Source organism: Micrasema longulum, unplaced genomic scaffold, assembly GCF_059751315.1.
Source record: "Micrasema longulum isolate JH-2025_06_02 unplaced genomic scaffold, ASM5975131v1 h1tg000534l, whole genome shotgun sequence".
In the NCBI taxonomy this organism is placed as follows: Eukaryota; Metazoa; Arthropoda; class Insecta; order Trichoptera; family Brachycentridae; genus Micrasema; species Micrasema longulum.
The window spans coordinates 489,631-516,274 of NW_028277730.1; the positions used below are offsets into that span (position 1 = coordinate 489,631).

At 32.9% G+C, this 26,644-nt stretch overlaps 1 protein-coding gene across 2 annotated transcripts; it reads left to right on the forward strand.

The window, feature by feature from the left end:
- The first annotated feature begins 13,039 nt into the window (after nucleotides 1–13,039).
- On the forward strand, nucleotides 13,040–26,611 carry LOC148280803 (uncharacterized). Of its 2 annotated transcripts, none has more exons than XM_088227763.1 (9): nucleotides 13,040–13,964; nucleotides 15,446–15,652; nucleotides 17,764–18,170; nucleotides 19,060–19,179; nucleotides 20,831–20,931; nucleotides 22,851–23,050; nucleotides 25,026–25,273; nucleotides 25,655–25,753; nucleotides 26,325–26,611. In XM_088227763.1, exons 1-9 carry the CDS (start codon nucleotides 13,297–13,299, stop codon nucleotides 26,510–26,512), a joined length of 2,238 nt encoding a protein of 745 aa, XP_088083889.1. In that variant the 5' UTR covers nucleotides 13,040–13,296; the 3' UTR covers nucleotides 26,513–26,611. The 2 variants fall into 2 exon arrangements, with proteins under 2 accessions (XP_088083889.1, XP_088083891.1); XM_088227765.1 differs by having other exon boundaries at nucleotides 13,079–13,456.
- Nucleotides 26,612–26,644: the final 33 nt, after the last annotated feature.

Below are 26,644 nucleotides of genomic sequence, written 5' to 3' on the forward strand. Positions count from 1 at the left end.
AGTGATATATTAAACTTAAATAATAACAAATTCAAAAGGGAAATCAGCGACAGCATACAGGCATTGTCATCGTGGGTGAGTAGTGATTAGTAAATACCATATTGTTTTTTCATTTTATTTTAAATTTACAAATATGTTCGAACGTTTCATTTATGGTTCTCCAAATTTTATTCTTGTGTAATATAACATTATTTATGAGACATTGTGTCGACCTCGTGGTGTAATTGTCAGCTCGTTTTGCCCGCCATTCAAGAGGTCTCGGGTTCGATTCCCGACATGGTTGAAATGAAATATTTATTTAAAAAGGGTATTTTCATACAATAATATTTCATAGTCCTTGGACTGGTACCCGAAGCGTAAGACTGATCACCTTACCTTCATGTAACAAAATATATCAAGATATGCTGCGATTGGTGTACCAATTCAGTGCCCTATGCACCAAGAGAATAGTTATCAATATGATATGACACATCATTTATTTATTTATTTATTTAACACTTTATATACATATACAATATATATACATATAAGGGCGGGCACATTGCCTTAAGGCAATTTCTTCCTACCTACCCAAACCGATTAGTTTGAGAAAATTACAAATACATGGATATATTGAATCTTACAATTTTATACAAAAATTCAAAACAAAGATTAACAAAATAAAAATATGTAAAAATTTACTAATTTACTATACTACGAATAATAAAAATTAACACTTTACTATGAAGGGAGGAGAGGGGATGGGGTGGGAAGGAAAAAAGAAGGATAAACGAACAATTTTAATATTTAGATAGTGACATTTCAATCTTGACTTTAATGTAAATAAAGAAGGGGCGTCTCTAACATTAGTGGGTAGATTACGATTATTATTAGATTACGTATAAATATTGTTTATTATATGTTTGAAAACGTTTTTAGTCTAGTATAAGGTATCTTTTATGTAATTATAACCGTATCATTGTATATATGACTGTAGATTTCAATAAATAAATAAAATGACAGATTCGGAGAGATTTTTTTTTTTGCCATGGTTGGATAAAAATTCTAAAGTCTTTGTATTAGGTCTGAATATAAAGAAAATTGAATACGCTGTCGTCAAAATCTCCGGCATTCGAGTACTATAAAAAAAAAAGGTCCTGGCGACTCGCCAATTTTTTTCACTCGTAAAGGGGTCGCCTATTCAAAAAGGTTGAAAAACACTGATCTAGGTTATTACAATCACTCATAAGCATCATCCTATTAATCGTGCCTTAGAAAACATTAAAAAATTCCTCCCTCATTGAAAATTTAATAAAATGCGGAATTCAAGCGCGTGGAAGGAACCTCAACCTTCGCAACCTATAGGGGCGTAAATCACGCGACAAAGTTGGCGCGACTCCATGGGCGTAGTGGGCACTTAAATCGATAGCCCCAACCCATAAGGGGCCTTACTAATTGGTCGGGGAGGGTGTGACTAATGAACTCTGTCGCCACACGAACGCCACTGGATAATTTGTCAGGGAATCGAAGTTTGCCCCATTTTTTAGGGAACCTAGATGGAAAGGTTCCTGTTTGCTATTTGTCTTTTTTTACTGCTAAAAAAACGAAAGACTTAATTAAAGACCGCGCTATTTTGGCCGATTTATCTCTATAAAGAAAAAACCGCTAAATAATTAAAGGTGAAGTTAGTTTTTTATCTCTTTTCTAATGGTGTTTAAATCAATGGAAAGGAGTACTAAAGCTTTTTACAAAATAGTGAAGTTTTTATGCTTATTTACGTTAAATATAAACATTTATTAGCCGACGCGGATAGCGTCACCCAAATAGGGTATTTTCACAAATATAAAATAACATTCTTTTATGTTAATATATGTATTTGATTAATGTAAACAATTGAATTTAGTTGTAATATTGTATTTTTATTTGTTATTAATTTTAAAAAAATAAAAAGGATTTTTTTTTTATTAAAAAGTTGTCTTAACTTAATAAAGTTTTTAAAAAAATCATTCATTCTAGATTACGCTGATGTTTCCATGACTGATTTAAGCTGTGAGCAACTCGACAAACTTGAACGATTTCAGAATACATGCATATACATGAATACATCCCACTTAGGACGTTTATTATTTTTCATTCACATAAATGACATTGGCAAATTTATTAAATATTCTAATTTTCTCATGTTTGCTGACGATATTAAATTATTTTTAAAATTAAAGTTAGAAAATAATTGTTGGGAATTACAAAACGACCTAAATAAACTAGCGGATTACTGTTACCATAACCTGCTATTCTTACACACTGATAAATGTTTCGTTATTTCGTTCACTAGAAACATAAATAAAATTATCTTCAATTGTCTTGTCCGGAAAAACGAGCTGAGAGATTTAGGTGTGATTATGGATGAAAAACTCTTATTTGATTCTCATATTCAGACGTCTATAAATAGGGCTTACAGAAATCTGAGCTTTATTAAACGCACCACTCAACCATTCAAAACAACCGCATCCCTCAAAATCTTATTTAATGCATATGTTCGCAGCCATCTTAAGTTTGCATCTGTTGTTTGGAATCCTCCATATACAATTTATATATCACAACTATATAAAATACAGAATAGATTCCTTAAACTTCTGGATCGTAAATCTCTTACATATTTTGACTCTTCTTCCTTTCATAGTTTAACTTCCCTTACTAAACGTAGAAGCATTTCTGATCCGTCTTTCCTCTTCAAAATTTTCAACAATTTTATCGATAGTCCATATCTCTTGGAGCGTATTTCAATCAATTGTCCCGTAAAGTCGACACGACAAGTTTACTTTTTTTATAATTTATTGCCCAAAAAAAATTATGTTCAAAACTCGTTTATTTATCGTAGCTGCTCCAAATTTAGTTTACTTTGTCCCCATTTAGATATTTTTAATACAAAATTTTGTGACTTCGAAAAAAAACTTTTTGAAACACTGTAAAATAAAACATTTGTCAGTGTGTAATAAGTTTATGTTCCTTTAATTATGTTTATTTTATTATAATATCAAAATTTTGAATTGGTCAACTATATTATGAAAATCCCTCTCCTCCACTCCTCCACTCTATTTTCTCATCCCTTAACCTTCTTAAGAGCTCTTGTTTTTTCTCATGTCTTATATAATATATTATTTTTCTCTTTATTATGTAACATGTTCTCTCATTATATTTGTGAAAAACTTTAACTGGATGTATGTACTATTTTTTTATATTGTGTATTCTTATATAACAACTGTTTTTTTTCCTTAATAAATAAAAAATAATTAAAATAAAATAAATTAAATAAGGTACAATTTTGGTCTTAGGAAATATGACCACATTTCTGATAATCGTAGGCAATTGAAATGGCTCAAAATTTGACAGCGGAGAGACAATCACTCCCTCTCACTTTTGTTTAATGTACTTCATAGTCCTAACGCTCCTATATACCTGCGTGAAAAATTTCAACACTTATCAGTTCATGGTTTACCTCTTCATTCTAATTCTCAAGGTACTCTCTAATACCCATCCCCAATTCCTCCTTCTTCTCTAACTCATATAGTGTCCATGCGGCTCGACTGTGGAATCATCTCCCATCCACCATCAAATATGTTACTACATTATCTCTGTTTAAAACACGTCTAAAGAAACATCTCCTTTCTCTTCCTTAATCTCTCCTCCTTTCTTCTTTCCTCTTTTTTCCTTTTTCCCTTTGAGTAATAGTTTTGATTTAAAGTCATTTATAAACAAATACGTTTATTTATATTTTTATATACCTTTAGCTTTTTAATCTTTATTTTCCATTGAATATGTTCTGTAACTTGAATTATAAAAATATAACTATTATTTTATTGGTTGGTTGGACGAAATTGCCATTTGGCAATAAGCCCGCCCATGTACAAATAACTTCACTGGTCCATTAGAATTAAGTCTAATTGTGTAAAATATTAAACTTTGTAACTGTACTGTATGTTTCCTGAATAAAAGAAAATAAAAATAAAAAAATAATAATAATGTACAAAAAGTTAAATAAATAAAAAGATTGCAAAAGCATCAAAATTTTGGAACGGATTTTTTTATTCTAATTATATAACTATCAAATCATGAAAAACATGTTTTCATTTATAATTTCCAGGTTAAAAAACAAGCACATAAAAAAACGGCTTTCAGTTGGCGTAACGTCACTTTTACCTCACACATCGTGCTCCCCGAGTGTGCTTCTAACAAACATTGCTTACAAGTATGGCGCGATAACATAATACGCGCCATTTGTCCCAAATGACGCAAAACGTCTCGTTTTAATTTAATTAAAAAATATCGTATTCTAAACCATTGTAGAAAATTTGTCCGACGTCCCACGGATAAAATAATAATACTGTAACCATTGTAATTTTTGGTTAATAATAATCATGGTTTATTAGCAAAAATAACAATTACTTTATCTACTACATACACAGTTAGGTAATAGATTTCTCTGGATCATGTCTAGTCTGCCTAACTAGGTACAACCGGTTTTAAGGCAGACATTTTTATGCAAAATAAACAATAACATTACTACCTACAGGTTAATTAACTGTGTTTAAGAATGTTTTTGAGTAAATTTTCCAATTTTTCTCGACCCAGTAACCAATTTTTTTACAAATTTATTAAATTGAATCCGGGTCATGGTTCTGCAATGTTAAAGTTAACATGTTGAATATTTTGGGGCCCAGAAACCTGAAATTTCTTAGCCCGAATTCAAAGTTTGTGTTTGACCATGATCCATCCTCTAGTTTATCTTCTGGTAGTGTGGGAGTGTTCCTTTTGGAATTTGATAGAATAATTTGCTTTCACAAACATTATTATTCTAAAAATATATAATTGCCTTACATCTAAAATCTCAGATTTTTCCAATAACTTGACGCTGGGGTACCTGAAGGGCTTTTTAAAAATTATTTTAACCATTAATTTTTGAGCAGATTCGAGAAGTTTTAATATCGATTAAAAATTATAATGAAATAACGTGAAGACCCTACCCTATTTACAATACAGTTTTTTGCAAACATTAAATAAACAACTCCCTCGTAGGTGTTTTGATAGGGCACTATTTTTATGTTTATTTATTGACTTGGTGTTTATTTTGTAAAACTGCATATTATAATACTTTGGTAACATACCAGTATAACTGCATTTTGGTTCATTTTACGATTAAATGAGAAAATGTTTCTTGTGTATGCCTGCTTCAATGCTATTAACAATACACTTAAATAACTACTGAAGACATAAATAAACAGCTTATTTAATCAAAAGTCAATAAAATAAAATAAGTATGCGCATGTGTATTACATTTTCAGTGGCACAAATAGTACAATATTGTCTAAGTCTCTAAGTAATATAAGTAGACTCATTTCTAACATTCTTTGAGTGGTACAAATATATAGTATGAGTTAATATTACTATTTGACTCATTTCTGTTCCATCTTTAATGGTTCAAGTAGTACATCTGGAATATTTATGTTATTTTTACAAATTACACAGATAAAAAGATCTATAAATAACAAACCATTTCGAAAAATATGAGTTCTGTATCTTAATAATTGTGTTTATAATAACGTCTTTTCCTCTCCTGAAAAGTTACGCGTTTGCAATTATAATCTTATGTCAAAGAATTTAAATATTTAAATCAAACACTGGTTTGAATCTACTAATTTATCTTACTTTATTTTTTTATAAACAAATACAAAAATTAACGAATTTCAACAGGGATGGAGAACATTTGAGAGAAGGGAATATGGAAGTCTAGGAATATACAGAGCTTATGACATATTTTTTAATAACATTTTTTCCCTTTCTTGGTTCCTCTTCCTGTCTCCTTCCAAACTCATTACCTGCCCCCACATTCCTTATCCTAATGTGTACATTATTTATTTCTTTATTGACAGACTTATGCAGTTTTTATAATGAATACAAATACTAATCAAATAAAATACATCTAAATCATTTTAAAGCTAGGACAAAAAAAATGCTACCTCAAGACGAGATCCGATCTATCTTAGTAATTTTTTAAAGGTATAAAGACTTACACCAAAAAAGTCCAGATCTTGTCTCGAGTTTACAATACGACACAATCGGGACATTGGTGCGCGCACGCCATAGTTTGTGCTGTGATAATTTCATTGAGTTTATATGTGCCAGCTTTATCTTCCTATTAAAAAACAGCTGTTATTTTTAATTAAATAGGTTTATTCATGTAACGTATTATTTATCTTTTGATATTAATATTTTTAGTGCAAAATTTTGACCAACTCTCCTTTTGACGATTTTGTTTTTTAACTGGCTGGAAGATATTGCTTTTAGAAATAAGTCCACCAAAGTACTTATTCAATGCACTTAAAGATTTATTTAAAAAGATACAAATTACAAACGACGACAGTGTTGCTCCTAAATCAGCGCGTTGGGTTATGTTCCACCAAAACATCTATCAACGATTGCAGCTCCGGATAGCAACTAATTTCATCCATAACTTTGCCGCCAAATCTTAATTTTCATCGCAAGGGTGGAGATGCAGTTTTACCCGAGAGGTTAGCATCTTGAATTATGGGCTACCCGCTATGTACAGGGTCGCTAAACTGCACACAAATTCAATTCAGATATTCAAGCGAAACTGATATTAATTTTATTCAAACTTTACAAAATGCTAAATCTGTAACCTTTAGTTTTTCATTATTATATTGTTGTGATTAATTTATAGTTAATTACTTTAAGTTCCTTTAACGTACACTGAAGAACTGTTACTTATAAGCTGTGTACGCATAACATGACAACAAACCAAATAGCGCTAAAAATAAGCTAATTTACTCATTAAATGTATGCTTTTTTTTAAACTTTATAAATTATTTAACAATTATTTTAATGAACTCGTAAGGTTTAACAATTAAAACGTTTAATTTTGGTCGTTTTTAAGGTGTTTTTCAACTTATTTTACTCTCAAAAGACAGTGGTAAATAATCCCTTTGCGCGCGGTGATGTAACATCGTGGTACCAATAGTAAAAGATGGAATATTCTAGTTCGGAAGTTTGAAAAAAAAAACATGGAGAAATATTGTTTAATAATTCATGCAAATAAACATATCATTCAGCCGCATTATAGCAAAATAAATTGAAAATCATAAATACGCCGCTCATATTACGCGCGAGCATCCCCCATCACTGTCATCAACCGACTAAAGACTGAACCTGTTTTACACAAAACCCACCACAAAACAGCGTTTCTGTCTTCCTTGTTATGAGTTATATCTTCGTGCTCTCTTTTATACAATTGTGTTGCTGAATAGAATTAACTATGGTTTTGATTCTCCTATGCCCAGAATTCTTAGGTCTGCCAACAAACATACCAGTCTTGATTTCTTTGATAACAAGTTGTCTTCTTTCAAACGATCACTGAATCAAATTCAATTATAAACACCTCTCCCCCGCTTCCACTCCCTCAAAGTCTACTATATACCATTGAGTCTTTCTAATTTTTTGATAAAACTTCCTATGTATAAATATGTCCTCAAAAATGCCCGTTGGGCGTTTATATAAATAAATAAATTTAAAAATGTCAATATATTTCATATTAGTTGCCCTCGCATAATTGACTTAGATTCCATATTTCCATTTTTGTTTAAATATCTTTCAAATTGTGTTATTTATTTTATTAAATTTTGCAACATCTTGTATCAAGTACCCGCAACACAGAAGACGAGAGGAGGTGGGCAGCGTTACCATTTAGTCTGCAGCGCCTTACAAACATCCCTGTAACTGGTACAATCTACCGCCTACATTAGGAGCAGTTTGCCGCCCATATTAGTAGTATTAGGGGTACTTTACTGGGGCGAGACATCGTACGGGGAGGTTTACTAGTTTCCTGCATAGTCTGAAGACCTAATGTTAAATGCCACTCGGGCTAACTACAGCGCAGAACTTTAGTCTGTTATTCTGGACAAAATGCCATCAAATTAATTGAATATGTATGGTTTTTAATTGCGTTTTTAAAAGTGCTGGTATTTTCAATATTATTATGAAGTTTAGTATCCGTTAGGGTGTTTTGAGACATAAACGATTTTCATTTTTTTTGAATATTTATTTGGTCTTAATTGCATACATAAAATGTATTATTAATTGTAGCCTGATAAAAAAATGACGAAACCGATTGATTTCGCCATTTTGAAACGCGCCGGTCTTTCAAAATTACATCAAGTAAATATACATTAGAAAATAAGAATAACTTTTCAAAGTGTTTCTGATAAAATGTACCTATACTTAAATAAATTTTTTTTTTTCGACCGGCAGATTACGCCTCTTGAAATTTAAACAAAACTTAGGTACATTAGTAGATATTAATAAAAAGACAAAGTATTTATGTATGTAAAATTTGTTTTAGTGATTTAAAGACAGTGAATAAAGATATTTAGCCCTACGGGAATTGATTAAAAAAAATTCTTAAGCGCCGTGAAAATCAGAGCATTAAATTGTACGGCGAAATATCTTGAGAATCCATGAAAAAAGTTATGTAAATGATTTAAATGAAAACGAACAATTTTGAAAGACGTCACTTGTTCTTCCCAATCAACCAATGATAAGAAAATTGTGATATATTTCCGGTTTAAGATGAGTCAACCGACCAATCAGCAAAACTCACCGAGAAGAGGGGGAAAAGAACTTGAGACGTTACACGCGGAGGAATTTCAAAAATACAACACTTTATAAAATCATGGCGCTGATGATACGATAGACAATTTTTTTTTAATGGCTTAGTTTAATAGTATATTAACAAATAAAAAATAATAAATGACCCTTTACTTCTTTATTGAACCGGATAGTTATAAAATGATAAACCCGAATGTATTTTAAAAAGAAATAAATAATATAAACATTTTAGAATATGCTAATTTTGTGATAGGGATTTTTCATAAACTCTGGGATATTCAAAAATTATACTTCAATTGAAAATAAGAGCAAATAATAATTTGCAATACGATGATATTTGTGTATAATATTATTGATTTAAAAAAAAAACACATATTATTGGGAAAAAAAATTATCAAAGCCAACATGAACATGATCACAATTCCAGAGAAAAGATAAAAATCAGACTCCCATTTAGAAAAAGGCGATATCACAAATTTCAATTCGAGTAAAAAAATAAAAACATTTATTATCATTCCCTTTTCATTAACATTCCATTTAACATTCCCTTTCCAGTCTTCCTAAAGGTAGAATTTTTGTTTGCTGTAGTTTGTTTGGTCGAATGCTGTTCATTTCCGCATTTTCTATCTCCGCGCAACGCATCTTTTATTTCCCCGAAAAAATTATCACAGCGTTGATCTGTCTGATTCAGTCAAATAATATCCACAAAAAAAAAATAATATATTTTACCTCATATAATTTACCTAATATATTTTACCTCAAAGGTTCTAACCTTTTTTATGGACAATGTTTTGAGTTTGTCCAAATTTTTTAGACAAGGACTGGATTCAACCCCCTAAAAAGTTGTTAATATTAACATATTACAACAGAGATGATGATCTTTTTAAAGAAAGGAATATAGAAGTCTAGACATCCACAGGGCTTATGACCTGTCATTGGCTGGTTTAAGTGGCCACTTTACACCCTTGTAACATTCGCTATTCTGCCTGTATTTGAACATCTATATTCCTTCGATTCTTCCATCTGTTGACGTTTGAGAAGTTAACAATCGAAGGAGTATAGATGTTCAAATATAGGCAGAATAGTGAATGTCACACAGTGTGTAAATTGCCCACTCAAACCAGCCAATGACAGGTCATAAGCCCTGTGGATACCTAGACTTCTATATTCCCTTCTCTAAAAAGTTATTCATCTCTGTTGTAATATGTAATGTTTTTTAATGGAATTATAGAATAAAATTTTGTTTGTAATTATTGCTTGTTTTTTTACAGTGTGTTTTTAGATTTTTTTTAATTGCGTATCGGTTATTCGACCGCATTAAACTATCGCTGAAAACATGCTGAAAAAATTAATGATATTTACAACCAAAACATTCTTCTTAAAAATTACGAAAAACGTTATTCCTTAAATATTTACAACCAAAATAATTTTCTTAAACAGAAGAATAAAAACAAAATTCCAAATAAAAAGGCGTTTTTTAAACCTAAAATCGATTTCACTAAAATTACAAAGCTCCAAGCATTGAGACCAAATTCATGGCGTCTAGAAACAAGAAAGAAAGCATTATTCGCCCATGAAAGACTCGTTGAGCGAACTATAATCGAAATGTCTCGCTTTTGACTGATCTGAAACCATCGACGTTTTTCCCTGAAATAAAAAAAGATGTATTTAATAACTGCGTGATATAAACAAATAAGTAAAAATATTTTGAGTGGATTTTATATTATGCAAATCAACACCACCTGATCGAGGTATGGAAGTGAACTACCCCCTAAAGTTGTGCCACTTGGAGTATGCAGATGATGTAGTTCTTTTTTAAAAGTCTGTTGGTGATTTTCAGGAAATTGTTGACACACTGCAGGAAAACTCAACTCGTCTGGGTTTTAAATTGATACAAAAAAGACTCAGATTATGTGCATCAAATCATGTCCTGAACCTGAAAAACCTCTCAATAATAATGGGCAGAGGATTGAGAAAGTTGACAGCTTTAAATACTTTTGAGTTCACATAACTGAGGATGGAAGCATGCACAAAAAGCTCACAATCCGCCTAGAAATTGCTGGAGCAACTTTTAACATGGTGCGTGTTGTCTGGAACTCAAGTCTATACTCGGTCAAAACTAAATGCCGATTATTTAACTCTCGTATAATGCCGGTTCTCCTATATGGGTGCGAATCTTGTCACCTTACCAAAGCTCAAAACACCAAACTTCTGAGTTTTGAGAGTAAGTGCTTGAGATGAATATTAGGTATAAGATTGGTTGGTAGGAAGAAATGACCATTTGGCAATAAGCCTGCCAATGTACAAATAACATTATGTACAAAAAGTTAAATAAATAATTAAAATAAATAGATAACTTGTACCGTGAGATTCTAGACCCGTCGGTATAAACCGATGTATTTACCTCAAAACTTGATGGTGGGTGGGTTGTGTATTTTCGAAATCGCTCGGGATTATTTATCTCCAACTTTGACGTGAAATATGTGAACCGCGGCGTACTCTTCCTCTTTTTACATATCAATCTACCTACCCAAAACTTGAAGGGGGGAGGTCGGTAGTGTATCTTCAAAATTGCTTGTAAGAATTTATCTTCAGCTCTACCGTCATGGTGAAGGTATGACATCCTTAGCTTTCTATTATAATCGTAGCCCCGGTGCGGTGTTAAAAACACTCGTTGAGGATTTTGGTTCATTTCACACACAAAATTGTCCTCCGTACAGTAAATAGGAACTCGCTATAAAAAATATTTTTCAAGCTTGTCATCTCGCTGATGATTTATTCATATTTAATATACAAACAAAATATTTTGTTCAGCTGCTGTTTTAAAATACTTTTTGCATCAAATACGAGATTTCTTGCATCTATTAATTAACAATTTTTTGTCGATGTTTTCTAACGTGTTTTAGCTTGAATAAATAATATTGCCAGTAAATTTGCAGACTTACAACAAATATAACGTACGCAAATATGTATTATTTACCTACATTCAAAGTCACGTTCACATACCATAGTTACAGACTATATTTTGAATACCGCATTTTTTAAATCGTATTTTTGCATGTATTTAATTTTAGTGCTGCCCAGCATTGAAATTTCAAATTTATTTTTTAGTTATAATTCAAACAAATGACACTTAATTTTTTTTAAATTTATATACAAAAATTAGCGAAATCTAGATCACTCCAAATTATTAATAAATAAAAATTTATCTTTACGTTTCTAGTACAAATAAAAATAACAAAAAAATATTATGAAAATCAAATAAACGCTAAAATTAAACTTAAAGTACTCAAAATGTATAAATAATGTGAATTTGAAAATAGCAGAAATAAAGTTTAACGCATTTTTACACTTTAGAGTTTTAATTATTGACGAGAAAGCCGTTTAACTGTGTGCGTCTTTGCTTGAGATTCGTAAAATTTTTCAGTTCGGCAAGAAGCTTGTCAAATAGTATTGGTAAAATAAATTCTGTTGTTTTGCTTCCATAAAAGTTTTGTGGTTTATACTCTATCAGTTTTATATCTGAAATCGACTTTGTTCCATATTGGTGACTGAGTATATTTTTTCCCTTATCGAAATATGTACTTCATTACCAACTTATAGTGGTATAGTTGCTTTATTGGAAGAATCCCACAATGCTTAAATACGATTGTGTTATCTTCTTTGCTAATCTTTTGATTTCATAATTTACAATAATTATCATGAGGAGTCTTTTCTGATGAGTTGAGACAGCTTATTATTGATTATGTATATGTACCGACATAAGTTTAAAACATAATTCCGACTCGTCCTACACTAAAATATTATTATTGTATTTCGATAAAATATGTTTATATTTCAATTTACATAAACGTCCAAGGGTGCTTTACAAAAATACCTTAGATTAAAACATTTACAAACATAGTAGAGTTAAGTACTTTTTTAAAAGATGTATAGAAACCGAAAAAGGCAAGATGCATAAAACAAAAAATAAAACTTAGTATTATGAAATTAAAATAAACAAATTATTATTTGGATACAAAACATAATTTATTTATTCGACATATTTTTTTATTAAACAACAGTGTACTATGTAAAACGAAAAAAATATGGATTGAATTGCAATTTAAAAATTAAATTGTAAATAAAAATAGTACATTTATATAATTTACGTTTCATATTTTTTCAAAGTAATTTTTACTGTTTTTTGTTTCATTCTAACGTATGTTATTGAGTTTATTATGTATTACACTTTTTTATTCTTTCCTATATTTCTTATTTTTTTAAAATTGGACAAGAGGGGATTGACGCTCGAAAGCTCGATATATTACAACTCGCCCCGCAAATTGCTAAAAGTAGACAAGAAACCGTGTTAAACAACCATATAAAGAAACAGAGTGAACATAGTCGTAAATTAGTTTGACTTTGTCAAAGTCAGCTAACTTCATATTAGTCTTCTAAAATATATTGAGGAAATATATGATTTTGCAAAATATGTGGAATTTTATGCATATTTTCGTACAAATGTTTATATTCTACGTGTCATACGATGTGCATTGTATATAGTATTTCCCTATGCTAGTATCGATATTGTTGACAGTCCTATCCAGTGATGTAAAGGCTTAATTTTTATCATTGTTCTGTGTTTGACAACCCGACAAAATGACGGAGCCGACGCCAAAATCGGAAGAGACCCTAGCTCCAACTTCTAAAATTAATTCATCTCCACTCAAAAATAATAAAGAACAAGATGACCTGTTCACAAAATGGAAATATAATATGAAATGTGAGAATGAAGCCGCTAGCAGTGAAGCACCCCAAGGTTGTGTCATTTGCAACGCGAAGACAAATCGTTCATATTTTAATATATACACAACATACACAGGAAGCTCTCATTGTTTACTTTCAGACTTCATTACGAAAACTAGTAATATTATGTTTGAAAGGGACAAAGTGTGGTCGAATAACTTGTGTAATGTGTGTTTGAATCTTGTAAATACTTTAGACAGTGCCCAGGAGAAGTTTTTGACTTTAAAAAACGAATTTTTGGTTATTTTAAACAAAAACAATAATTTAACAGCTTTGTGCAAACGCTTGGCAGTGTGTGAGACTCAGACGGAAGATTTATTACCCAGCAAAATAGAGTTTTGCTGCACAAATGTTAAGCACGAGTTTCTCGATGTGTCGAGAGGTCCTTCGCCATTGCCTGTCTCAGATTCTGACGACGAACCGTTGGCGAAAAACAAGGAAAAAACAACAGAAAAAGTTCATGTTCCATTCCAAATTTTTCCACAAATTAAATCTGAGTTAGATGTTCCAGAAGTGGAAGTGTAAGTTCCTTTGTTTTATAAATACATCAAAACTCCTTTTTAGTGCTTTTGTTCACTGACATACGGTAAATAGACACGTTATAATAACTGAATATCATAATTACTAAATATATTGTTGTCCTCGTCAATTCGAAAAAAAGAACACGATACTCATCGTCGGTGGTACTGCAATACCGCGTAACTATAAATATATTTTTTGGCAGGGGAACCTGAAAAGCATTCTGTTAATATACTACTTTTGGTTTTAATGAACCAAATACAGCTGAGTATCGGAAAAACTCTCATTATATATAGTGAAAATAGCAATAATTTTAATCTAACAACTCTTAGTCCCTGTAATGAATTAACGCCTATATCTCGTGTACTGCTTTTTGTCTTAGTTCTTCTTCCTTTAAAAAAAAGCATCCAAATGGTTTTTTGAACTGATTGACCGAAATGGAATAGACAAATAGACTTAGGAATTTATTCCAGTCTGAAACTACCCTGCTGGAAAGGAAGTTTTTTTTGGGATTGAAGTGGAATTGGGGATGATAGAGCTTCCAGTTATGAACCCGTAAATTTGTGTTGGGATTTAATTGCTAGATATCATGCAGGGGTCAGTCATAGTAATTATTGATTATCTTATATTTGGACTATCAAAAATAACAAAAAATTTATGCGTAAGAAAATTTTTTAATTTGCACCAAACCTTGAAATGTGTACTATGAAGCATGATTTTTAAACATCTCACTCTCCTCCAAATAGTCGTTTTCGAATTTCGATGACTCCTTATCTTCCAAATTTATCTGCATCTAAGTTTGTCTAGATCGTTTCAGTTTTATAAAAATTGGTTGATGAAATTAGGTGATCACAACTGCTAGATACCGACACCGCTCCCTTTAATTTGACATCTCTGGCCACTGTTCAGACGACCATCTTGTTACGCCCGCTGTATCACGACACATGATGACCACTAGATAACCCCACCGCTTTCTTAGGAAACTTAAACTAATATTTGCTGTACGCCGCCATTAGTTGCACTGTGTTCAAACTAATTTTCCAGGTGAACGCACCAATCAATACACCCGAGGCCGCTTTTTTCCTATTGGATTCCCTTTTTCAGGATTTTTATACGAGGGTAGCCGTTGAGTTCAAAATACTGATTTGTTTTACATTTTTTCTTCATCCACCCGGACCCAGGAAAGAATCAATTCAATATCATCATCATTCTTTTTCATTAGGGCACTGCATTGGTACACCAATCGCAGCAAATCTTTATAAATTTTTTTGTTACACAAAGGTAAAATAATCAGTCTTACGCTTCAGGTACCAGTCCAGATTATGAAATATTCTGGTGTGAAAACACCCTTTTAAATAAATAAATCTTAACCATGTCAGGAATCTAACCCGAGACCTCTTGCATGGTAAGCAAACGCGCTGACCATTACACCACGAAGCCAACAATATATACTTAAACAACTATTTTCTTTGATTGTTTTCAGTAAAAGTGAATCGTTTATGTGTCGGTTGTGCAAATTGGAGTTCAAGACTAAAGCCTTAGGAGCCGTTCACGCTTTTACCGTACACAGAATAGACATCGCTAAAGACCCAGACATTCTACAATCAGTAGTTGTACCCGAAGCCACTAAGAGTACTAAGGAATCGAAGAAACGAAAATCAAAAAAAAAATCCAAAAGAAAATCTTACGCGTAAGTTAAAATTTTTTCTTCGTTATTCATAAAACAATTTTGGTAAGACTAAAAAACTTGTTCAATTTTTGGAAAATTGAACAATATTTACCTAGTTTATTTTTACACCTTGACAGGTACAATTATTAACTGAAACGACTAAGCATATTAAGTTTACTTTAGTGATCAATTAACACACTGTTTAACCTTCACTATTATTACAATATTTTATGTGTGTCCAAATGTTTGTAGACAAAAGTCGAAATACTGTAATATAACCAAATGTAGCTTTATCACAAATAGCTATCAACGTGCTAATAAGCGACGTGATAACAATTTCTCACCATGGTTGTTTATCGTATTCGCAATCAAAATAGAACATCCGTGAACACCTAATATTGAATGTCAAGTTTCGCGACGTATAATCCTGCTGCGCAATCACATATCGTATTTGAATTTCACCGGTGTAAACATGGAAAATATTCCAAAATTGATATTTTTTTTAATTTATTATTTATCATGCTATTTTTTGCATTTAGCCGGCGGTTGGCAAGCCAAATATCAAGAAAAGCAGTCGCCATAGTAATTGTAATGTAATTTTAACTTTTTTGTATAAGTTACTCCTTACTATTTTGCAAATGAAATATATTTTACTATTTTTTACAGTAAACGCCGATTTTTCGCCAATGAACTGTATTTATTTACGAGGAAAACAAAAAACAAATCGACACGAGCGTTGACTTAGAGATTACACACGCGTTGACTTATGACTGCGATAACTTAAGCATGTTCATTATTGTTCATTGAGATCGCTCTAACGCTTCTCATGTTTTTAAGCACGCCGAAAGTTATTTATGATTGGGCTACTGGTCCAAGAAGAAGTTTTAAAATTCATTCAAATTAATTTTTAGAATGAATAAAGTTTAAAAAAACAAATGGTTGCTAACTTCTGCAGGAGAGAAACGAGGAGGGGGGAGTCTGACACACCGGCCGCGCCCCCCTCGCGTCTCCCCTGCAGAAGTTAGCAACCATTTGTTCTTTTTAATATTTTATTTTTACAAATTTTCTTAATTCTAAATACTTTAAAAAATATGTCTTCTTGCCCATACTGATCATCGTGGTTTCGGGTGTGACAGGGAACACCCTGTATAGTTATAAACTAACTTGATTTATAAGCCAAAATATTTATTTTTATTATATTTAGATTAGTTTATTTTTACACCTTCCTTATTTTCATAAGGTACAGTGTTGTTCCGAAACCAGCTGGCATAGTATCTTTAATTGACCAATTTTACTTTACTGTGGATCACACATTTATCAAAATGTTCAGGAGTGTCAAATAACCTTGCGATTATATTTTTAAAAAATGATAAAAAATAAATTTAAATGCAGTTTTTTTTGTGTTGTTGATTTATATTATAAAAATTATTTTTATTATCGTATGCGTCTACACGAAGTCAATTGTATCAGTTACATATTATTACATTCACAGTATTGTCTTTACACAAATTGCGTATGTTTCATTTTTAATTTATTTTCTTTATTTATTTATTTAATCCATATAATACAAATACATAGTTTACAAAAGAAAATGTTTATACAATAGGTACATTCAATATAATTTCCTTTTTATTTATGGGTGTAGCCACTTCACTGGCCCACAGGCACATTTCGGAGTGTCAGTGTATTATTTATTTTATACGTAATACTGCATATTTTCTTATCAATTGTTGTGTAAAAATTCAAAAGAAATATGAAAAAAGATTCTTAAACACACCTACGTTAATAAAATGAGAAAGGGCTTTCAAGAAATTAAAATTGTATTCAGGTATATGAATCATATTCCTCAGCTACCTGTCTTTTTAGCAATCCATTTATGGACTAGAGTTTTGAAAACATTGTTTTTAATTTTGCTTACCGGTATGTCCATTTTTAAAAAGTTGTATAGCTTAGGGGCCAGAAAATTATAGTGCCTTTGTCCGTTATATGTTTTTTTCTTTGGGAGCAGAAGTATGGTTTTTTGTCTTTGCCTAGTGTCGTAAATTGGTTGCCCGTCATTATGTCTCTCTTCATCCGCTGATATTTTAAATTGCTCAAATATATTTTTTTTTCATATGTATTTTTGTTTTTAGTGAGCTCGATGTGTCTGATATTGAAATGGAAGGCGATGACAAAGACTGGACGATCGAAGCGGAAATTAAACCCCGAACTAGGGGTCGTCCCGCTGGTAAAGTTTTAAAAAAACCCATTCATATCAAATCTACCGAAGAAGAAGATGTCAAACCAACGAGCGAAGAATTACAAAAGAAACTTTCTTCACCCAGTCTGACAATAAAAAAAGTTGGGACTCATTTAATTAAGCCAATCAAAGTAAAGCATTTGGATGGCGGGAAGAAAAACAAAGATTCGGTATCAAATAGGTTCCGCTCAGTTAATATTAAGATAAAATCTGGTATCGATACGGAATTCAAAAGATTATCAAAGAAAAGTAAAGAGATGCTGCCTTGTACAGAGTGCAAAGCTACCTTCAGTACTAAAGGTAATTTTACTATCTGAATAAACAAATTAAATTTTCTGTATATTATTTACTCTAAAAACGCTAATTGATTAATGCTCCACAAAGATAATTTGCAGGAGAGTATTACCTCTCCTGCAATTTAATTATAAAGATTTTAAAATAAAAAACAAATCTAAAGGATGATTCGTTCATTCAATGGGTGTGAAGGTTTTCACGGTCACTATTTATTTATTTATTTACACATCAACGGTTCAAAGAACCTTTTACAAAAAAATAATAATTGACAGAAATAATCATAGCAGTGCACAATAATCATGTAGTTCATAGTATGAAATAATAGAACAATTGAAACTAAAAAATTAGTGAACATATATTACAAAAAACAAAAAAGTAAAAGAGAAACATAACATCTCTAAATAAAAAATAACAATCACCATGATAAAATCATATGTTCTAAATATAAATAAAACACAGTAAAGTTGAGAATAACTAGATATTAATAATATTTTTTTATAATCTTACTTTTTATATTTATATTTCTAATACCAGTGTTAATGCTGTATCTATCTAAGTATGATGTTTTGTACTAACTATCACCCAGAAACAAAACAGATGGTTTTTTTGCTCTGAAGTTAGTCACCAAAACGCCAAATGCCAAAAGGCATTTTGAAATTTCGGCGTTTTCAATTTGTGGCCCTTAACAAATTAGCCAATTAACGCTATCTTAACTGATACTCTGAAAACGATCACAGAGATAGAGACTGCTTTGTTAGCGCATAATTAGTACCCAAATTATCATACCAGCCCAGAAAACTTAATTTTTAAGCATTATCAGCTTATGGATTTGCTGTTAAGTCTTTTCTTTTTAATAAATTTTGATTTACTATGATTGTTTTTTATATTTTTTCAGCCCGTTTGGACTATCATATGTTAAAACATGCTGGATCTAATTCTCCCTTCATCTGTGAGATCTGTGGAGCCTCGTACAAACACAAGAAAGCTTGTGACATACATGTTGGCATGCACAAAGGTAAATATTGACTCCAATTATTAGGAAGACAAGTTTAAACAAACATTTATGCTAGGTATTTTATATAAAAATCAAAGAGGAGTGATACTTAAACCCATAAATTTGAAATAACCACTGACTGGTTTCTTCGCCTTCACGACATCTTCGAGACTGGTATCTTCATTATAAAATTAAATGTATTTATACAAAAACAGTAAAGATAAAGAATTCAAAATTTTACAATAGTAATTGAATTGAAAAGAAAAATAACAAAATCATAACATAAACTATACATTTGTGGAGCAGTTGATTCAATATTGGTTTGGACGAACAATATTCGATCACTGTTTTGCACACCTTTCCGTCAGCCATAGTCAGCAGAAGTTCATGTTCAGCAGTAATTTTAGAATCATCAAGGCTACAAAAAAGCATTAGATTTTGTCAATTCATCTGTTTTTTTAACAAAAAATATTTTGATTAGGCGGCGATGATTTTACAGCTCTATTTGGCGGAACTTAGGGACATTGGATTGACGTCTAAGGGGGGGGGATAGATAGCTAGCGATTGGGTCTGCTGTGCCTCAATTATGAACACTATCTATATATTGAGACGGTATACAAGCCAATGGAATGACCGGAAACAATTAGTCCGCGTTCCTTACGTCATTAACATTTAAAATAGTTCTCATTTTTATTTTAAATAGGCTCCGTAATAAAAAGTGCTCACTTCAAAGCGATTATAAACTCCAATAAATCCCAATTCAAGCAAAAAATGCTCGCTTAACCATGAATTTTGCATGACTTTTGGAAATCACCTAGATGGTACGCTAAACGATCGTCTGTATGTATCTACCGATCGACTACAAAGCCAGCTCCTATAACGTCTCGATACATACACTCGGAAAGATAGTAAAACAGATGGAATAAATATAATAACTAAATTATATTTTTAGAGTGGTAACTTTCTGACGCATATAATCTGTGTCTGACGCCTAAATACTCTTATTTGTTAATAGGAGAGAACCTAGCAACATTATTTTCACATCTAGGCGTTCGTTTTATTAAAGTAACAGTTATGTCGGAATTTAATTCGACTTCAAAACTTAATTATTTCTCTCTCATATTTTTAATAGGCTTTTAAGAAAAAAAGTGCCAACCTCAAAACAATTAAAATTTTAATAAATCATAATTAAAGGAAAAATTGCTCGGTGGAACAAAATTTTTGACACTTTTAGTGCGTAGATAAAAGTATCGAGGGGTTCTAGACCCGTCGGTATAAAATTATGTACTTACGTCAAAACTTGATGGTAGGGGTATCGGTACTTTACCTTTGTAGTCTGTCGGGAGACTTTTATTTTCAACTATGACGTCATACTGGAGATATGTCATTTTAGAGCGTAGATATGTGTACCGTGATGTATGCTTCCCCTTGATTCATATCGATGTACCTACCCAAAGCTTGAAGGTGGGGGGTCGGTAGTATATCTTTATAATCGCTAGAGAGAATTTATCTTCAGCTATATCGTCAAGGTGAAGGTATGACGTCTTTATCTTCCCATCATAATCGAGGCCCTGGTAGTGTCCGGTGATGTCTGAGAAGTTATAATTTTTGTTTTCAGCATATGTTTTTTAAACATTATATATATGTAAATGATAATAATATTTGTTTATAGGCATAAGTCCTTGGAAGTGTTCTGTGTGTGGAAAAATTTTCCCTTCCAAAGGAGCACTCTCACGACATGAAGCAATACACACTGGAACTCCTAACTACCAGGTAATGATTAGCAGTACAACATTAATATTTCTTCTGAGAGCCAAATTTCTTTTCATTCATTTTAAAATGTTTCCTCTCGATAGCCAACGAACCTTAGTATGCAGCTAAGGTATATGTATTTCAAGGTAAAAGTCTTTGAATTGGCGATGATAAAAAACTTCACCAAATCCATAACACGGAATATTTCTCCCAGAAATGTTTTCGCTCAAAGCGCTTCCTGGTGAACGATGCAATGATAAACATGTATCTCTAGTCAACAATGTTTCGAGTAAGTGCAAATTTTTGAAGACCGGCTGGATTACCTCCCTAGGGAGTTATTTAAATCTAAATTTGTTGCAACAGAGAGGGAAAACATTTTTGAGAAGGGATATGGAAGTCTAGGCATTTACAGGGCTTGTGACATAAAGCGTTGGCCCCTCCCTATTTTTTTATATTTTTTTATTGGGGATATCAACAGTAATACATGTAACAAAAATACAACAAATAAAATATGCAGAGAATAAAACCAATGACAGATATCCACAGAAATACATTAAATACACGTACAATACATACTAGTGTGTTTTTGTGAGTGTAAGTGAGTGAGAGGGTGGGTGTTATATTGGAATGAGGGTGGACATGTGTGTATCAATCCCGGCCGGTGGACATGTGTGTGCCAATCCCGGCCGATGCCCCTCCCACTAAGTGTATATGCACTTAGTAGGAGGGGCATCGGCCGGGATTGGCGGTGGTTTATGCCTTCCCCCCACTCCCGAACAGCCAAGCGCCCGGTTCAGATGCAGGTGGCGAGAGCCCGTTACGCGTCCTCTAAAACGTGTATATTTTTAAATAATAAATCAGTTCGCCTCGAGCCTCCACCCAAGTCAGATCGTTTTATTTCTTCACAACCGCCTCGACCTACCTCTCTACTACTGCAATACCCCCTTTGGACTTGACTATCGCTTCGCCCCAGGAATACAGACCAGTACCTTCTACGGACCTACGCAGTGACACCGGACTTTGAGATTCATAGGCATCCCCTCTTTATACTCTCTTCCTGCATCCCTGTCCTTATCCCGCTCTATTGACTACAAGCATATTTCTATTCATTTTTAAAAATTATTTTGTTGTATTCTTTTCTTTTATGTTAAAATTTTTAGATGCATAAAATCCATATGTATCTAAGAGTAATAATACCCCACTGGCTAATAGAGTTGCCAGTACGGACAAATGCCATTCTATAATTATCTACCACGAAGTCAGCTACAGTTTACAGCAATACAATGGGCCGTATGTGCTCAGATCAAAACCGTCCGTTACACGTTTGCTGTTAACCAAAAACCAAACCAAAAATTTGGAACGCTTTTGTTCTGGGCAATTGAGCTAAAGGGCTTCTCTAACAAATTATTACTCTGAGATATGTATTATATTTCTTTACTAACTTTTCACAATTTGTAGAAACCTGTTATTGTTTCTGAGTTTATGCAATATAATATCTGTTGTATACTATAAATATGTACATATGTTGAACGGTTGGTTTTCCAAATAAAATAAATAAAGAGAAAAGAAAGCAATGAAGGATACAATAAGTTATTTAATTTGATGGATTAATAAACGCGTGATATAGAAAGTTAATATTATTCTTGAACTTTGAAAAATTCCACAACCTCGTCTCTAGTGATGTCCGGCAGCAAGTGAGGCTGCCTCCGTGGTGTAGTGGTCAAGACGCTCGACTCACGCGCGGAAAGTTCCGGGTTCGATTCCCGGTGAGAACACAAAAATTTCAATTTGGTTTTTCTCAAGCCTGGGTGTTCTCTAATGTAATTCACCACTCTAATTAGGCCTCCCGACCTGTTGTGGTGCAAAAAAAAAAGAGTTATGCCAAAGTAATTCATTTGTAAGTTCGTTTGTGTTCATATTCACGTGTTTTTCATTCCCAGTGCGACCTTTGCGGCAAGTCCTTCATCCACACGTCCTCGTTCAAGATGCACAAGCTCAGCCACAGCGGGCTGAAGCCGCACTCGTGTGGCAAGTGCGGTCTGGCTCTCATGACGCGGTCTCACCTCAAGCGACACCAGCGCGTACACAGCGGGGAGAAGCGACACGAGTGCTCCACGTGCGGGAAGAAATTCTCCGAAAGGTATCTTGCGCATTACCAAATATAATTAATTAACCACCGGCAGATTGAGATACTGATAGATATTGTGAGATGGCGGAAATCGTTCCTCTAATAAAGTCTTTCAACATCGCCACTCCTTTCCACTCCCACTTAATACTCCGATCGTGTGGTATCTTGATCATTATTGTTACATGACGGTAATGTTGATTTTAAATAACCTTTAAAATCAACGTTTCACTTCCACCCTGCTAGGAGTCGAACCCGGAACCCGAAGAATAATTTATTTATTTATTTTAGAAATATTTGCGTTCTTATGATTTACCCAAATATTTAATTTTGAGGGCCATTTTCAACGAGTTGTAAATAACTCACTATTAGAAAATGGAATCAAGTTGGGGTAGAGTGGGATTCGAACCACGGACCTTTGGTTTGTGAGTCCGAGACACTAGCCACGGGACCACAACCCGATTTAAATCAAGATGATAAGGCAAATCCGTCAACCACTAGATAAAGCGGCGGACTTATCTCCACTCGATTTCCTTATTCAGGATTTTTACCTGGGAGCAGCCATCGAGTCGAAAACACTCTTCCAGGATTCTAGTTATATTGCACACACAGAACTGTATTCTTCAGTTGCCTGGATACTGCAATGAATTACTGATACAGGGTCTTCGCCGAATAGGTTTACTACTTTATTTTATGGGAAATTAATGAAAAATGGTTTAATGCTGATAAATGTTTTATTTAATTAGATAGCGGAGAGACTATCACTCCCTCTCACTTCTGTTCAATGCACCTTATTGTCCTAACGCTCCTATATACCTGCGTGAAAAATTTCAACGCTTATCAGTTCATGGTTTACATCTTCGTTCTAATTCTCAAGGCACTCTCTTAATACCCATCCACAATTCCTCTTTCTTCTCTAACTCATATAGTGTCCATGCGGCTCGACTGTGGAATCATCTCCCATCCACCATCAAAGATGTTACTACATTATCTCTGTTTAAATCGCGTCTGAAGAAACATCTCCTTTCTCTTCCTTAATCTCTCCTCCTTTCCTCTTTTTTCCTTTTTCCCATTGAGTAATAGTTTTGATTTAAGGTAATTTATAAACAAATATGTTTATAATAAAATAAATAAAACAACTTTGTTTTTAACCACTAATTTGTATTTTTCACAGACCGGTTTCAAAGCAAACAAGCTTCTTTGTCAAGGTTTACGTAACTTACGTAAACCTTGACAAAGAAGCTTGTTTGCTTTGAAACCGGTCGGTGAAAAATACAAATTAGTGGTTAAAAACAAAGTTGTTTTATTTATTTTATTATAATGAATAACCACAAAGTTAGTGCTTCAAATATAAACTTTATATTATAAATATGTTTATTTCTATTTTTATACATCTTTAGCTTTTTAATCTTTATTTTCTATTGAATATGTTCTGTAACTTGAATTATAAAAATATAACTATTATTTTATTGGTTGGTTGGAAGAAATTGCCATTTGGCAATAAACCTGCCAATGTACAAATAACATTATGTACAAAAAGTTAAATAAATTATGTCTGAACGACGATGTCAGCTAAATGTCCGCCTCTGTTAGCCTGACAAATGGTGGCTCTTTTTATAACATTTTTCATCACATTTTCATAAATTTCAACTAGTATTTCATTCACTTTGTAGTGTTTCTGGTTTGGTGACATAAATCCCGCTCTTAAGATATCTGCACTAGACCATACCTGTTAAAGCTGACGACCGTGGAGGCCAATCGACATCATGCTCAGTAATTCCATTGAAACATTGGATGTATGTGAATTTGCACAGACTTGTTGGAACCACCTGTTAATCCAGCCCAAAGCATTCAATTCTGGTGTCAAAAGAAAACTAGTAGATCTGGTATCGCCGTCTGTTACCTGATAGTTTAATAAATATTGGCAAGAACAAATATTGTTCCAGTTATTTTTGTGATTCACACGCGTTACTCTCGATGACCTTTCCAGATACAACCTGTACGCTCACCAGAAGTCCCACGATCCCTCCGGAAGCGCCGTGCCGCGCCAGATGAAGAACCACGACTGCACCTTGTGCGAGGCGACATTCAACCGGCGCTACATCCTGGACAAGCACATGGAGACGGCGCACCAGCGCATCGCCGACTCCGGGCCCAAGAGGCCGCGCAACACCATGACCAAGCTGCTGAAGCAGCAGGCCATGCAGCAGCCAACCAACTCCAGCCAGGATTCACAGAGTAAATTTTATTATTTTTTACTATCGGTGCACCTAACCGATTAATCGATTTATCCAAATAACATAACTTGTAGAGTTTCTCCCCTGACATATTTTTACATTTATTAACTCGGAAAAAATATACCTTAAAAGTATGTAGTTTGTTTTATTATTAAATTGATCAAAAAATATATTGCATCGTAGTTGAAACAAATTGACAGTGGACAAAATGGCGTTATTTGATTGTCTTTATCGATTATGTGCATAACTAAATATTAACACTGTCATATTGGGCAAACTATATTATTGGGCAAAAAAATAAGAAACTGCATCACAATTTTTACCATGTTCTTTGTATGTGTTGTTTTTAATTTGTACTAATTTTTTTTTTTTAATTTTTCAGCTAGCGTCATTGATATGATCGATGTGAAGATCATCGTCCCTCCCCCCGTCACTCCCCCCCTTGCTCACAATACTGACAGCACTTCAAGTACTCTAATAGGTATTGATGTTTTTTGTAGATATTTCTTGATAAAACTCCATGGTTAATAACTTTGATAAAATTATAAATAAAGTTATCAATAAAACATATTGGTTTAGTTTAACCTTTATTTCATTAGACCAAAGAGCGCTTTCGCCTAAGAAGGCATCTTCAGGACTGGTAAATTGTTTACAGCGTGTTTAGAAAGAATAAAGTCTTTACATCAATAAATTACGTTGCAGAAAGTTTAAAAATTTGGCAATAGAAATGTTATTTTATGTTATAAACATAATGTGAAAAGAAGATAGTTTAAATAGTTGAAATTCTGTGGTACCATACTAGAAAAAGTGAAACCATATAAATAAAATTTCCCAATATTTAGGGAAAAAAATGTTGCATGCATTTTATGCAAATTCATACTTTTACTTTTGTGTTTTTAAAGTTAAGTACCTAGATAAAATTATTAATGCATGTTTTTTTTTTAATTCAATAAAAAATAACACATTGCAGTTTTGTTTGAAAAAATAAAAAATGTTTTAGATTATATCATTGGTAAATATGAATAATAATCAATCGAATTGTCTCTTTTCAGGGGAATCGTCCTTCCAGCCCACCGGGGGTCCCAGCACCCCCGCCATGCCGCAGCCCCTGGTGACTAAGGAGGAAGCGGCGGACCCCCCGCCCCCATCCCTGGCCTGGCAGGGGCTGTACCAGCTCGCCAACGACTACCCCCTTCGCATGCACGGGGTGGACTACATGGGCTATCTCGGCAGACAATAAGGGAAGAGGGAAGATAATCCCCTAATCATGCACCGGATTCTGTTCTCACACTGTAAATACATTGCATAGAATGTTTAAAAAGCCCTTCAACAATTTAAACTCTGTTTTTGGTTTTATTTAGCAATAATAATA